The sequence below is a fragment of the Cetorhinus maximus genome, chromosome 15 (genome assembly GCF_964194155.1).
Source record: "Cetorhinus maximus chromosome 15, sCetMax3.hap1.1, whole genome shotgun sequence".
Lineage (NCBI taxonomy): Eukaryota > Metazoa > Chordata > Chondrichthyes > Lamniformes > Cetorhinidae > Cetorhinus > Cetorhinus maximus.
In genome coordinates, this window is record NC_135893.1 from 100,362,807 (window position 1) to 100,379,520 (window position 16,714).

At 41.5% G+C, this 16,714-nt stretch overlaps 1 protein-coding gene across 10 annotated transcripts in view; it reads right to left on the bottom strand.

Annotated features, from left to right (window-relative positions):
- Nucleotides 1–61: 61 nt before the first annotated feature.
- mapk8ip3 (mitogen-activated protein kinase 8 interacting protein 3) overlaps nucleotides 62–16,714 on the bottom strand; it is a 202,757-nt gene continuing 186,104 nt past the window's right edge. For 7 of the 10 annotated variants that reach the window (XM_078559079.1, XM_078559071.1, XM_078559076.1 and 4 more), the window contains 4 exons: nucleotides 10,978–11,016; nucleotides 5,076–5,258; nucleotides 4,424–4,567; nucleotides 62–3,364 (listed from right to left, as the gene is read on the bottom strand). In XM_078559079.1, coding sequence (XP_078415205.1) covers nucleotides 3,249–3,364; nucleotides 4,424–4,567; nucleotides 5,076–5,258; nucleotides 10,978–11,016 — 482 coding nt within the window. In that variant the 3' untranslated portion in view covers nucleotides 62–3,248. The remainder of the gene's footprint in view (nucleotides 3,365–4,423; nucleotides 4,568–5,075; nucleotides 5,259–10,977; nucleotides 11,017–16,714) is intronic. The other 3 variants (XM_078559080.1, XM_078559077.1, XM_078559075.1) reach the window with 1 other exon arrangement.

A 16,714-nucleotide genomic window follows, 5' to 3' on the forward strand; every position in this document is an offset into this window, starting at 1 on the left:
GCTGAAACAATGAACAATTTGAAATGTGACATATGTTTCAATTGGCTAATGAATACAACAATTATTTTATGATGTGAATATGTTTATTACATATGGAACAATTACATGTTAATTAAGTTAATTACATTGCACAAGGAAAATAGCTCAGAACATATCCTTACACCAGCCAACCCTCTCTGTACACCCAACCCAACCTTTTCATTATACACCAGGCAGCGTTTGTACAGGACTCTGCTGTGAAGCACCAGTGTTTACACTGCAGAATCTCTCTCTCGAGACTGTAATACATAAGAGATACTTTACATGACAAGAGAAAAACCTCAAATTGCTACTGGCAGAGGACCTGGTCTGAATGCCCAGAAGGGCCATCACCTAATTTATGGACCCTAAAAAATGATCACCTACTCAAGAGGGGAAGCAGATACAAGTCAAAAATACCGCAATCATGTAGCCAGAGGAAAAAATAGATACCTGCTGACTTCCAAACCAGTGTTATTTGTTATATCCTGCCATGAGTGCGAGTTCTTCTGAAGAACAGCTGGTACATTTTCTTCAATCACTGTTAGTGATTTTGTTTCCCCTCTGAGCTCCATCATCATACTTTACTGCCAGCCCCACTCAATATTTTCTCATTCCTACTTCACAATGAAAATGACTGAACAGATAGCTTTCTTCTTATTCCTGGTCAAAATGACCTTGTTATTACCTGCATTACACCAAGGAAGAAAGGTGTAGGTGTGGAATAGTCTGAGGGTGATGTGTTATATGGACATACATATACCGAAGAATTACAGAATGCAAAGGTTTTGAATTCACGAACAACATTTATAACATGTATTCCAGGATATGTACATGATCAAACTTAAAGAGAATCTCTGTAAATCCACACTCAAAAGTTTTCCTATCAATGCCCTAGCACAGCTGACTCAGACATATCCACAGAAGATGTGTGCAGGTCATAGTAGTCACTCAGTTCTTATGTGCAATTCATAATATTCCCACATGGCTCAGGCAGGAACTGATAAAACTAATCATCCCTTTCAAATTAATGAAATGCTTTGTCTTTCAATCTTGCTCCATGTTGTCGCCTAAATGTTTACTGCCACTGTGCTGTCCTTCACACAAAAAGCATGGATGCAAACTTCTCCACAGCTACTGTCAGTGCACTGGTCAGCAGTCATCCTCTCTAATTTTGCTCACCTCTTCCTGCCTCTCTGGGTGGCGTACCATCTAAGTCGCAACATTTAAAGTTGTGAACAAAGATAAGGACCAAGAAAATGCCATTTGTTCCCTTGAGCACCTTTTCTCCTTTACAGACTGTTCACAATTTGTGTGCGCTTCTTCAATTTATTTAATTTGAGAAAGATGACAAGACCTATACTAAAGCTATCAGCTTTTTGCATCCAGAACTACATATATGTAATATATATTGTTAAAACTACTGGGGCACACTATCACCACAAAAATAATGAGGACTGCATTGTAGATAACCGAGAAGGTATTATTGAATACCTTGGTATAAGCAATGGTTTGTAATCATTACCCTTGCCAGTCTTCTCTAACCAAAACCACTTCTGGATTTGCTCTGCTTTTACTCGAGACCATTTCACTTTTCTAAAGGACAACTGGGAGCAAGTAAAAAGAAACTTCAAAGCATATGGTATCTCACTCAATGTTTCAATACTGGAATACCATGCATGTTCATAATGCATATTGCTGTGTCATGGTGAAAGGGTAGCTGACATAGATCATTGATGAATACTGAAATGTCTTTCTACACTTCCTTTGGGTCAGTGAATGTCCATCCAGTGGGCCTAAAGCCAAGGTGAACTCAAGATATTCGCTGCAGTCTTGCACACAACCTATAGCTACCTATCCATAGACCTGTCCAGAAAAGATACCTTTCCAGCAAATTGTGCAGCCAGCATCCAAGATCTTGTTTTTATTTCATTGTTATAACAGATCTCTTAAGAGTAATTCTATTTACCTCAAAAGAAATATAACCACTTAAAAATCAAAGGGATGTATATTTCACAAAAGAAATTCATGGATTAAAATTGTTCATTGAAGGAGGCAGCCATAAATCCCTGTCCATCTTGCTCCAAAATTTTTTTGCAGAACCCAATGACACTCTGAAATGAATGATGAATGCATCCTATTGAAATTCCATTGTTCCTTATTTCTGTTCAGGTATCGTTACGCACTAAAGCAGGTAATAGGCTCCACCAAACTCTTAAGTGTGCCAACTAGAACGCTGACAGCTACAATGAACAGTGGTAAAAATTCACTTTTTAGAGCTGTGTGGAAACCTACCTTAAGGAGAACGCACTTCTTCCCCCCCAGAAAGAAATAACATCCTCAATGGTACCACCTTTAATGTGACCGAATGGGTAGCTAAAAATTGGTTTGTTAACATGTGCTGTAATCATTCTATTCTCTGATGAAAGTGATCTGAAAAGTGGTTACATTTCCCTCTGTCATTGAACATCAGTAATATCCTTGGACAAAATGAACAGAGCCACATCAATTTTCAGTCTTCACATCTCTCTCTCTCTCCATTTTATTGTGCCCATAATGTTGTTCTTGAAAATATTTACCCATCTTTCTAGCCCTCTTACCAGTCATTTGGGTTCTATTGCAGTGGCAGAACCTCATGGAAAACTCATTTGAGTGAAATAACAATTACAGGCAGCTGTTTAAGTGTAAACATTAATGGAAATAATGTTTTAATAAAACATTTTGGGGGTAAATTTTGACTGATGGAAAAAAGGAATTAAATCCTAATTTTAAATGTAAATAAACTTTTAAATGCAGGGTATATGGACAGATATGAAAAGTTGCCTTATGACATTACTTCCTCCAGCACTTGATGTGCATCATAATGGCATCCTTAGAGTCAGCTCAATGTTTTAAGAACAGGTTAATGATAAAGGCTAGTGCTTGTAACAGCAACAAATTTGGTTAAATGGTGAATAGGGATTCAGTCTCCAAAAAAATCCGGTGTTAGCTATTCCTAAATTATTTTCACATATCATTTCATTTTTAAATTGAATTCAAAAAGGCGTTGGACAGTCCGTTGCAAATTTCAAACAAATGACCAATTCCAAAGCGAAGATACCATGGAAATGCAACAGAATTTTATAGATTTTGAGAGGCTTTCTTCATGGACAAGAACAATGCAGGGTATTTTATATGTACATACAGATGATGTGCAGGCGTTTAGGGGTGAGTTTTGTGGTAGTAACATCTCATTCAGGAACATATGACACCTGCCAGACAATGATGTGGCTTCGTTCTGCCTTGGAGAGGGCCGGTCTGATTCCATCTGGCAAACTTTCATCCGTCTCATCATCCTCACCATCACCTATATAGAAAGAGTTACTGAGTGAAAGAAAAATGTGTACAGACAGAGGGACACACACAGGGATATTGGGGAGGCTGGGATTGGGGATGGGGATGGAATCTAACTCCAACCCACACAGATTAAAAATCTACTTCTCTTTCCTATTAAAAGTTTGAACATGCTTAGTCTAATTCCTTGTTAACCTAAGTCATAGCATAAAAATGCCCTGAAATTTAGTGCCATTCATGCTAATTTACCAAATCTCTCTGAGAAGTAGTAATATTGATTTCATTTGAAATAGACATTCTAAGATTTGAGGTTTGGATACACTTACTGAATAATGTGATGAGGAATTTTGTAGTGCATCTGAACTGCATTTTTGCTAATTGTAAACAGAATCTACGCTCAGTCCACAGTACTGTCAATCCCACCTTGACAATTACGAATATACACAATACCATCTGTCGACCTCTACCACTTAGCAATAATACATGCTGCAGCTTTTTTAAAGATGATAATTTGTAAAATTATCTGCATTGTAGACACCAGAGAATGACATTATAGTTCCAGTATTTTCTTTGCAGATTGTAAGCTTTGCCAAGAAGGCATTCTCGTGTTGATATCAAATGGAAAAGGCATTCCGAAAGTACAAATTTTAATGGCCTGGAAATGATGGGTTAACACCTCAGTTAAAATAGTATTGATAGAAATTTGATACAAGCATCCATGTGATAACATTGCCAATAGAAATTTCTAGCTTTATATATCATGACAATTGGGTCAATGCTTAAAAAAAAGTGAAGTGTTAAAATTTTCCATAAAATTGAAGCCTGACAAGATGTGTGTTAGCATGTGTTGTGTGCAGGATGGCATGTGAAAGATTTTGCGAACTGGGCAAGTTGGCCGGACAAAGTTAGCAGGATGGTCTGCACAGGACGTGTTTGTAAAATTATATGAACAGAATTATGCAAACAGGATGCATCAACAGGAAAGGTTAGAACAAACTGAGGGGAGGAGAGCAAACGCTTTGTAAATCAAAAGATTTTTCTACGCTACTTTACGTGGTGGGGTCTGACTTACCAATCCTAAAGTCAATGTAGCCTTCTCCTCCACTGAGCACTAAGACAGGATGCAGCTTCCGCTCTTCCTGCTCAGGCGCTGTGGGTCCCGGATTCTCTGTGGGGCTATCCAACACACTGCCATTCAATGTTGCAAGAACGTTGCCTACCGGAACAAGACATAAAGAGCACTAAATACAGTGACAAAAGACAGCCCCTTAAATTCACCCTAAAAAACAATCCATGTTTGTATTGTGTATTGGTTGCAGACAGTTCCGAATAGGAGTCTAGCAGGTCAAAGGTCATGGGGCTAAATTCCTTGGGGTGCTGAATGTTGAGTGAATTTAGCCTGGAAATCCCTTCAACCAGCGCGCTGCCAGAAATTTCTAGCCTCCTGTCTACCCTCACTACTGGTCTCATCCTATATCCTGAGGACAAGGTAATTACCATAAAAGGGATAGACCTCCACACCACCTACAACAGATAAGGAGAATGGAGATATGGGGAGAGTGGGATCCTGAATTCAGAAAATTCTCTCTCACACTGTATTGAATATCTCAGCTGTCCTATAGGAAGCAAAGGCACAGGAACCGAATACTTCAAAAATGCTTTTAAATATTATAACATGTGACCATCACAATGAAAAAGAATAGTCCTTTAGTCAAGTTACTTACCTGGCACCGACGCAAAGAATTTGACAGCATCCCTGTGTCCATGGAAACAGAGCTGGGCTTGAGCCATAGAACAATATGGGATGAAGCTGCCAATTGAGGCCTTGTCACTGCTCTCATCAGCATACACACGAATCACTCCACCAGGACGGTTTCCTTCACTGCCAGTTGGTGAGGTCTTATTGGCTGCAATAATTACAACAGTAAGACCAATTTAGGGCTGGACTAACTTTTCGCAGAGTTGAAAACACAGAGGCTCACAGTACACTGAAACCTGTTTTGATAACTCAGCTGTAGGAGTGAAAACTGCCATTCACGTTGAGCATACCCGTATGTCACTTTGAACATTTACCAAATATTCCATTTCATCCTTCGAATTCCAAAAACTCAACAACTCTCTTACAAACATGAAGAATACTTCAATAAAATTAATCTGCAATGATGCTGCAACGAATAACCCAAATTTTTCAACCCTCCCTCAGATAAAAAGGAAGAATGTACTTTGGGGATAGAGAGCAGCCAATGCAACATCCTTGTTCGAGAAAGGAGAGAAGGATAAACTGGGTAACTACGGATCAGTTAGTCTAACATCAGTTATGGGCAAACTCTTGGAAACCATTAATTCAAGATAAAATTAGTGAGCATTTCCGAAATGCACAGATTAATCAAGGACAGTCAGCACCGACTTGTTAAAAGCAAGATCAAATTACTGTGGATGCTGGAAACTCAAACTGAAAATGCTGGAAACGTTCAGCAGGTCTGGCAGCATCTGTGGAGAGAGAAACAGAGTTAACGTTTCAGTTCAATGAACTGAACAGTCAGCAGCCTTAAACGTTAACTCTATTGCTCTCGATAAAGGCAACTGGATCTAACAAATTTAAGAGTCTTCTGACGTAGTGGTTGATTGCATAGTTATAGGGAATGCAGTGGATGTAGTGAGTTTTCAGGAGGAGTTTGATATGGTGTCTGACAAGAAGATTGTTAGAAAAATTCAGACATGGGATGAGAGGAATTGTAGCAATGTGGACAGAAATATGATTAATGGACATGAAACAGTTGGGGTAAATGGGTGTTTCTTGGAGTGGAGAAGGAATGGAACTGGTGTAAATGTAGAATCATATTTGCTAATGACAAATATTTTCATATAACTCAATTTATTCATTTAATCCATATCAGTAAAGTTAGGTTAAATGGGATAAGTAAATAAATATATGCATCAAATGCCAGCAATAAGGTAACGGTAACTATCTTCTATAAATTACTCAACTGAGTTTGCCTCAGGGACATTGGAATGTACAGGTTTCATTGTAGTGTTAAACCCAGTGATCCAAAACAGTACAGCTCACACTAAACGTGCAACATGCAAACAGATGGCAGAGAAACCCGAGAACCCAGTGTGCTATACAGCAACTTCAAAACGGATATCACTATTTATACAGCAGTGCATGCAGTCAGTTGAGGAAGCATCTCCAAACTTCATGTGGACACTGGTTTCTCAAATCTCCTTCATTCCTAGCATTTTTAACCACACAAAATCGCTTAACAACTGTCTGAAAATTGCTATATTACTGAGAGTTTTAGTTATTTTTATAAAATTGGGTGGGGGGGGGGGGGGGGGGGGGGGGGGGCGGCAAACAGTGATAGGTAGTACCTGGTAAAATTTCTAGGGACGCTTTATATAAAATAAAGCCCAAAAGACAAATACTATCTTGATTTTCTACCAGCTTCTCGGGGTCTGTAGCCGAGCCTGGAAAAGTATAAAAAAAACCTACACTGCCAGTCGACCTCACAAAACTGCACTATAGTAAATGATCCAAACCCTAAAACAATTCCACTTGTTTCCTGAAGTTTGGAGATGCTCCTTTAGAAAGCACTACCAAACCTTAAAAGATCAGAATACTACAACTGTGATGTCTCCCTCAGCCAGCACCAGTGGAGCTTGTGCAGTGTATGGGGCCAGCAAATCCACTTGTGCCTTAAATCCTGACCTTTACCCCCACCAACCACCCCTCTCCTCTTCACCTCTCTGTATCATGGCATCTGGGGAACATTGCACAAAGAGGAAGCAATCTGGTGGGTGTGTTGAATGTAAAACTACTCCCTCCTGCAACGTGGAAAGCATATTTTAAACTTTCCTACCGAGCTGGAACGTATTCTTGTGGACAAGGGTTCTCACCTTGCACCAAAGAGCCAATCCAGACACCAATGCTCATCATATCAGAGAGTAAATCTATTGGGAATCCAGCACCAGCCTAGCTATTGCTCAAAAACTCAGGTGTGCCCAACCTTGGCTATTTTCTCCTGACCCGGCAATAATGTTTTATTTTTTGACAACAATAGTTGAATAAGAGTTCCTCATTTTACTTGAAATAAGGGATAAGAGTGTTAATATTCATCCAAAAACACAGGAGGTAGGAAGTGCCTTGCTTTGATGTCTTAAGCAAAAGATAGCACAAATATGTAGCACTCCCTTTGTACCACAATGAAGAGCATCAGCGTGTGCCTCATTTCAAAGATCATGAGGTCAAACGTTGATATTGGGCTCAACCTTCTGATCCTGAGGTGAATGCTCTGCCCACAGATCCAAGCTGCCCCCAGAGAAATAAAAACTCAAAAGGAAATAATGGCTGTGGCTTAAAACTGTGAGGAGCTGAAGCTGGTAGTTAACTAAAATCACCCACCGAGATTCTGGTGGGGGACAGGAAAAACAAAGCTCTCTGAAGACAGTTATTGAGGGGAAAAGTCGCCATAAGGTCTCCGAGTAAACTTACCTCACAAAAGAAGCATCTCACAGAGATTATAGTGAGGAAACTACTCAAATGTACCACACACACTACAAAATTCTAAGATTTCCTTTTCAAACCAAAACCTATTAAGTAGTTCAGATGTCATTATGAGAAATACATCAATATGTCACCTTATATGGAATATTTAAGGCTTATATCAATTATCTAATTATTAGGACTGTTAAAGAAAAAGCTGGAAGATGCACCAGTAGCTTTGTGAGTTGCAGCTCAAAAACGTTTCAGTACATTGATAAAGATTAGACAAACTCATTAAGCTTCAGGATGAGTAATGCAATATTAATGCGTTTGGAGTTAAATGGCATTGATTACATTTCTGCTTCAATGATTTAACATCTTAGGCCATCCATTTGCTAAAAATTTTACTACCATATTTTTTTCCCCAGCTACTCTTCCTGCCCTTCACACATTCATCTGTGTCAGAGTTTATCCAGCCAGGCAGTGAGGTGAATTGTTTACAAGCCTCTTCCTGTATACAAGCAGCAGCCTGTCATCACTGATTGATTTTCTCCCTACAGAGAAGCCCAACACCTCTGTTTTGTGCCTCACCCCAATTCTCAGTTAAACTCAGAAGTTCGGTGTTGGAAATTCGATGTAGGAGAGCCATGAACGCACCCATTCAATATCTCCGTAGGTCGCTCTACACAACGGAAATTAATTTAACCACAAACTACTTCACTCAACAAGAAAGGAGATATACTTTCCTGTGGTTATCCTTGGCTCCCTCCTAATCCTTTATTTCTCATCTACATGTTACCCCTCGGCGACATCATCCGAAAACACATCAGGTTCCACATGTACGCTGACGATATTTGGCCCTACCTCACCACCACTTCTCTCAACCCTTCCACCCTCTCTGATTTGTCAGACTGCTTGCTCCAATATCCATTGCTGGGTGAGCAGAGATTTCCTTCAACTAAATATTGGAGAGACTGAAACCATTGCCTTTGGTTCCCACCAGACTCCATTACCTAGCCACCAACTCCATCCCTCTCCCTGGAAGCTGTTCGAGGCTGAACGAGATGAGCTCCCAATCATGTTTTCCTTCTTCATGAAGACTGTCGATCTACATTTCCATAACATTGTCCGACTCCACCCCTGCTTCAGCTTATCTGTTGCTGAAACCCTCATCCATGCCTTTATTACCTCTCGATTACTCCAATGCTCTCCTGGTCAGCCTTCCATCTGCTAAGCTATGTAAACTTAAGCTCATTCAAAGTTCTGCTGCCTGTATCCTAACTCGTACAAGATTCATCCACTGCCTCATGCTTGCTGGCCTACATTGACGCCCATTTCAGCAATGCCTTAATTTTAAAATTCTCATCCTTGTTTTTAAATGAATCCATGATCTCATCATTCCTTATCTCTGCGACCTTTGTCACTACAACCCAATGTCTTCCCTGCGATTTTCCAATTTTGGCCTCTTGCTCTACCATTGGCAGCTGTGCTTTTATCTGTCTAGGCCCTAAACAATGGAATTTCTGCCATAACACCCTCCACCTCTCTTCTTTAAGATGCTCCTTAAAACGTAATTCTTTGTCTAAGTTTTTGGTCAGCTGTCCTAATAATTCCTTATGTGGTTTGGTGTCAAATTTTGTTGGATAACACTCCTGCAAAGTGCCTTGGGCATTTTACTATGTTAAAGGTGCTATATAAATGCATATTGTTATTGCAATTGTTAGCTTTTAACGTGAAAGACCTGACAGTGCAAATATTAAAATAGGCTTCCCCTTGTTATATGTTCTTTTTAAAAAAAATCCCATTAGAAACACATCCAATAGTTCCACTATTCATTCAGTGGGGAAAGGCTGCCTCAGCTAACAATTTCACTCTGATAAGGAAATAAAAACAAAAGCGGGCCTGGACAAAGGCTACTGAAGTAAAACAGAATGGCAAGACGGACCATGGCTATTCTATTCAGCCATGAAGTAGATAGATCACTCAACAGATTGTTCCACACAGACAAGAGGATGAACTGGCTTTAGTTCTGGATATCCGCTGCTCCGCTCAGTTCCTCAGATGGTCCAAAGCAGACATTACGCCATGACTGCTGTCAGTGCTACACTACAATTCATTAAAGGAGGTGTATTGGTCGACCTGATTGTCACATTTCTTTGCTCTCCTAGAAATGGAACTTCTGCCATAGGAGGGGGCTCTACCTGGCAGCCTTGAGAAACACACACACGAGCAAAAGGCTGGTGAATTCAAATGTTAGCCACACTTAAACCCGCTGACTGGGAGATAGATGTTCTACATTCCATTACAGGTTCAGACCCACTGCTATCTGGCTGGGAAATGCACACTTTACTCCATGTCCGCTCTTTTCTCGTACAACTTCTCTTTTCTCTACACTACGCATGGATTGCAAGGATTCAAGAAGGCAGCTCACCACTGCTTTCTCAAAGGCAACTAGGAATGGGCAATAAATGCTGGCCCAGCCAGCGACGCCCACATCCCGTGAATGGATAAAAAAAATGTTTTGGCTTTCAGCACCTTGCTCAGAAAAATGGCTTATTGCACATCTTAGGGAAATAAAGCTGAGTCTGGTGTTTAACTAATCTGACTGCCTTCGCCGTTTTCATAATATCCATATTACCATCAATAACTACGACAACTTTGTAATTGCTAATGTTAAACATATTAAAGTGAGCTATAAAACCAGAGAACCTCAAACTGCTACCCGATTTTGACTAAATTCATTCCAATTGAAACCTTTATGCTATGGGTCAGCGTTGGGGTTAATTAATACCATCTGAACCAAGAGACCTCTAGCTGAGTTATGTCAAATTTGCAGCAAATGTTTTCCTATAAAGAATTTGATCGCATTTTCCACATCAGCTAGAAGAAAAAGTGCATTTTCACATAAAATTCTGAGGCAGGAATGCTATGATTTCCACCCCCCATCCCTCAAAGGACCATGTGGTGAAAAAGGATGCAGGATGTACTGATTTGGTTTGTATGAAGAACACATTACAAATATATGATTGCACAATCCAAAACTTGACAAATGAAATGCGAGCAGGATGTGTAGGGCATGATGGAAAAAAATGATTTTTAAAAAATAACACAGCCAAAACAAAGCAGTCAGCTTTTGAACTTACCCCTGAACCCCAGCAGTTGACCTCGGTGCAAAACTACAGCTGGAGGAGGGAAGGCAGAAGAAAAAAAACGATTCAGAGAGGAAAGGGAGGAAAGGAGGGGAAGAAGAGCAGACGACGCAGGGCTGTTAACAGGAGAGCCCACAGGATAGGATTGAAACTGAAAAAGACAGGCATGCTAATCTCATTGATTGCAAACTTTACTGTGTATCTCGCGCGCGCACACACACACACACAGTTAAAATAAATAGGTGCTCTTTAAATAACCAATCGGCAAAATGCATTTTTGGTTACAATTATCTCATTGGAAAATCTGAAAAACACACAAGTTGTCCAACATAACCAGTGAATTTCAATCATATGGCCATGTACCACAGGGTACAGATATCTCTGATCTGCTCTGACTTAGCTGATCTGAGCTCAGAAAGTGGTGGAAATGCTACAACCAGTCTCAGAGCTTTTGGGATAATGTGCGGAAATAGCCAGGGTTTCCAGTCCTGATCACTGCTCAGCACCTCCTGCTAGACATCTGTTTATGTTGCTGTTTGGTGGGGGTAGGATGGGGCTTGTATGTGTGATTTCCCTCCCAACCCTTGAGCACACTAGCCCACTGGCATGTGCCTTTTAGACTATGGCACGTCAACTTGGTCATGTATCACAAAGTGCCCATGGAACCATACACCAGGAAGGAGTCAATGCCTTCGGGGGAGGAAGAGGGGAAGGGAAGGAAGAAAACTAGCAGAGAAAAAGGATAAAAAGGAACATATTACGGAGCATAGTCAAGTCTGTGAACAATGCAAACTCGGTACAAGCACACAAATTCCATTGTAATACTTCCATTCTCTTTCACTCTAAATATTTATAAGGACATAATATTCCAGTATACCATCCTCAAAACCAACTATACAATTCAAATATACCATTCCCACTATTGACAAACATTATTAATTCACATCAACACTTCCAATCTATCATTACAAGTGAGAAGGCTGTATTTAAAGATATGCACAAGATAATACTATAGTCTTCTAGCTTTAAACGTCTGTTCATCTGAATTTTAACTTGAACAACTGTACTACTAAAGACAGATCACCCCTCCCTCATCATTTTCACCTTTGATTCTGTAAAACCTTATATGTTGTGTTTAGATCAGTTCTAGAAAAAACAAGTACCACAACTAGTTTCCAACACAACTATGGTAATTATGTTCTCTGGTTGTCAATAGAATGAAGAGGAATCAAGAAGATCTCACAGGAAACGGTGAACTAGTCAGCAGTAAGGTTTCATAGAGTATGTTTGTTAGATAAAATAACCAACACCAGTGAGTATGTTGAAGCTTGGGTTAAGATGACTTTCATGAATTGCTCAAACCTCACTCTAATGATTTACACATCAGCTGAATCCTTTTGATCAGGCACTGGTTTATATTCCATTTTCCCTTTAGACCATATCACACAAAAAGCAATGTATAATCCCTGGACATTCTGAAAATTACAACCTTTTGTCAGGAAGATATAATAATTCTCATAATGTTATTGGAATTCATTGTGAAATAGTGGAAAAGGACAAGGATGGGTGAAAAATCAGAGTTCTAAATTGGGGGAAGGCCTATTTTAATAAGATCAGATATGATTTGGCCAGAGTGGGCTGGGAGCAGCTACTTTTAGGTAAATCTGCGTCAGAGCAGTGGGACTCATTCTAGAAGGAAATAGGGAGAGTACAAGGCCAACATATTCCAGTAAAGACAAAGGGTGGGACCAACAAATCCAGGGAACCCTGGATGTTAAGGGATATACAGGATTGGATAAAGAGAAAAAAGGAGGCTTATGGTAGATACCGAGGGCTCAAAACAGCAGAAGCCCTAGAGAAATATAGAATGTGTAAGGAGGGGAAACTTAAAAAGGAAATTAGGAGAGCAAAAAGGGGGCATGAAAAAACATTGGCAGGTAAAATAAAGGAAAATCCAGTTATTTTACAAGTACATTAAGAGTAAGAGGATAACTAGGGAAGGAGTAGGGACCATTAAAGACCATAGTGGTAATTTGTGTGTGAAGCCGGAAGACATAGGTAGGGATCGAAATGAATATTTTGTGTCGGTGTTCACAAGTGAGAGGGATGACGTGGGTATGGAAATCAGACAGAAGGACTGTGATATAATTAAATAAATTAGCATAGGAAGGGAAGAGGTCCTAAGTGCTTTTGGCAGGCTTAAAAGTAAATAAATCTCCAGGCCCGGATGAAATGTATCCCAGGCTGTTGAGTGAGGCAAGGGAGGAGATAGCAGGGGCGCTGGCAATAATTTTCAATACCTCTCTGGCCATGGGAGAGGTGCCAGAGGACTGGAGGACAGCCAGTGTGGTACCGTTAATCAAGAAGAGAGGAAGGCATAAACCAGGGAACTACAGGCCAGTCAGTCTAACCTCAGTGGTAGGGAAACTATTGGAAGCAACTCTGAGGGATGAAATTAATCTACACTTGGAGAGGCAGGGATTAATCAAGGACAGTCAGCATGGTATTATTAAGGGGAGGTCATGTCTGACCAATTTGATTGAATTTTTCGAAAAGGTGACCAGGTGTGTAGATGAGGGCAATGCATTTGACGTAGTCTACTTGGGCTTCAGCAAGACTTTTGATAAGGTCCCGCATTGGGGACTGGTAACGAAGGTAAGAGCCCATGGGATCCAAGGCAATTTGGCAAATTGGATCCAGAATTGGCTATGTGGCAGGAAGCAGAGGGTAATGGTCAAGGGGTGTTTTTGTGACTGGATGCCTATGTCCAGTGGGGTTCCACAGGGATCGGTGTTGGGTCCCTTGCTGTTTGTGGTATATATAAATGATTTAGACTTGAATGTAGGAGGGTTGATCAGTAAGTTTGTGGATGACACGAAAATTGGTGGGGTGGTAAATAGTGAGGAGGATAGCCTTAGATTACAGGAGGATATGGACAGGCTGGTCAGATGGGCTGATCAGTGGCAAATGCAATTTTATCCGGATAAGTGTGAGGTGATGCACTGGGGCAGGACAAACAAGGCATGGGAATACACGATGAATGGTAGGACCCTGGAAAGTACCGAGGATCAGAGGGACTTTGGTGTGCATGTCCACCGGTCCCATAAGATAGCGGGACGGGTAGATAAGGTGGTTAAGAAGGCATATGGGATACTTGCCTTTATTAGCCGAGGCATAGAATAAAGAGCAGGGCAGTTATGCTGGAACTGTATAAAACGCTGGTTAGGTCACAGCTAGAGTATTGCATGCAGTTCTGGAATCCGCATTATTGGAAGGATGTGATTGCACTAGAGAGAGCGTGCAGAGGAGATTTACCAGGATGTTGCCTGGGCTGGAGAGTTTTAGTTATGAGGAGAGATTGGATAGACTGGGGTTGTTTTCCCTGGAGCAGAGGAGATTGAGGGGGGACATGATTGAGGTGTATAAAATTATGAGGGGCATAGATAGGGTAGACAGGGAGGAACCTTTTCCCTTTGATGGAGGGATCAATAACCAGGGGGCGTAGATTTAAGGGGAGGGGCAGGAGGTTTAGAGGGATGTGAGGAAGAATTTTTTCATCCAGAGGGTAGTGGGAATCTGGAACTCACTGCCTGAAAGGGTGTTAGAGGCAGAAAACCTCATAACATTTAAGAAGTATTTAGATGTGCACTTGCGATGCCATGGCATACAAGGCTATGGGCCTAGTACTGGAAAATGGGATTAGAATAGTTAGGTATTTGACTGACCGGTGCAGACTCAATGGGCCAAAGGGCCTTTTTCTGTGCTGTAGACCTCTATGACTCTAGTGAAGTGAGTGAGTGAGTGTGTGAGTGTGTGAGAGAGAGAGAGAGAGAGAGAGAGTGTGTGCGTGTGTGTGTGTGTGTGTGTGTGAGCGAGAGTGATAGCGCGAGAGAGTATGTGTGTGTGAGGGTGAGAGAGAGAGAGAGAGAGAGAGAGTGAGAGTGAGTGAGTGTGTGTGTGCGTGCGTGAGTGTGTGTGTGTGTGTGTGTGTGTGTGAGTGAGTGTGTGTGAGAGAGAGAGAGAGAGAGAGAGAGAGTGTATGAGAGAGAGCGTGTGAGTGAGTGAGTGAGTGAGAGACTTAATTGGATTAAAGGCAGCTGATTTGAAGGCTATGATATAAACATGGTAAACATTGGGGAAGCTTAGAATGTAAGGCATAAAAGGACATTTGCATTTTTAAATAAACCACACTAATTGTTTTCAAAGGAGGGGTCAAATGTGTCACCTCGACAGGTGAAGTTTAGAAACAGTGTGTTTATTTTTCCCAAAGATTAATGGTATAATTTAGTGCTTAAGAGAGATTTTTATTATCCAAAAGATAAAGTCCAAGGACATAGTGAAACAATGGGGGAGGTGATAGCGTTGTTGCTGGACTGGTAATCCACAGACCCAGGGCAATGGTCTGGGGAACTAGGTACCGGAAACCACAACGGCAATCTCAGCACTGTCGACCCTGAAAAGTCCTCCTTACTAATATGTGGGGGCCAAAATTAAATTTGGAGAGCCGTCTCACAGACTAGTCAAGCAACAGCCTGACATAGTCATCCTCACGGAATCATACCTTACAGATAATGTCCCAGACGCCACCATCACCATCCCGGGGTATGTCATGTCCCACCGGCAGGACAGTCCGAGCAGTGGTGGGGGCACAATGGTATACAGTTGGGAGGTAGTTGCCCTGAGAGTCCTCAAAATCGACTCCGGACCCCATGAAGTCTCATGGCATCAGGTCAAACATGGGCAAGGAAACCTCCTGCCAATTACCACCTACCGCCCTCCCTCAGCTGACGAATCAGTGCTCCTCCATGTTGAACATCACTTGGAGGAAGTACTGAGGGTGCCAAGGGCACAGAATGTACTCTGGGTGGGGGACGTCAATGTCCATCACCAAGAGTGGCTCGGTAGCACCACTACTGATCAAGCTGGCCAAGTCCTAAATGACACAGCTGCTAGGCTGGGTCTGCGGCAGGTAGTGAGGGAACCAACAAGAGGGAAAAACATACTTGACCTCATCCTTACCAACCTGCCTGCCGCAGATGCATCTGTCCATGACAATATCAGGAGGAGTGACCACCACATAGTCATTGTGGAGACAAAATATCGCCTTCACATTGAGGATACCCTCCATCGTCCTGTGTGGCACTACCACCATGCTAAATGGGTTTCTATGGGAATAGATTTCGAACACATCTAGCAATTCAAGAGGTGCCGTGGGCCATCAGCAGCAGCAGAATTGTATTCAAACACAATCTGTAACTTCATGGCCCGGCATATCCCCCACTTTACCATTACCATCAAGCCAGGGGATCAACCCTGGTTCAATGAAGAGTGCAAGAGGGCATGCCAGGAGCAGCACCAGGCATACCTAAAAATGAGATATCAACCTGGTGAAGCTACAACACAGGAGTATTTGCGTATCAAACAGCATAAGCAGCAAGTGATAGATAGAGCTAAGCAATCCCACAACCAACGGATCAGATCTAAGCTCTGCAGTCCTGCCACATCCAGTCATAAATGGTGGTGGACAATTAAACAGCTCACTGGAGGAGGACGCTCCACAAATATTCCCATCCTCAAATGATGGAAGAGCCCAGCACAGCAATGCAAAAGGTAAGGCATTCGCAACAATCTTCAGCCAGAAGTGCTAAGTGGATGATCCATCTCAGTCTCGTCCAGAGGTCCCCAGCATCACAGATGCCAGTCTGTAGCCAATTCGATTCACTCTATGTGA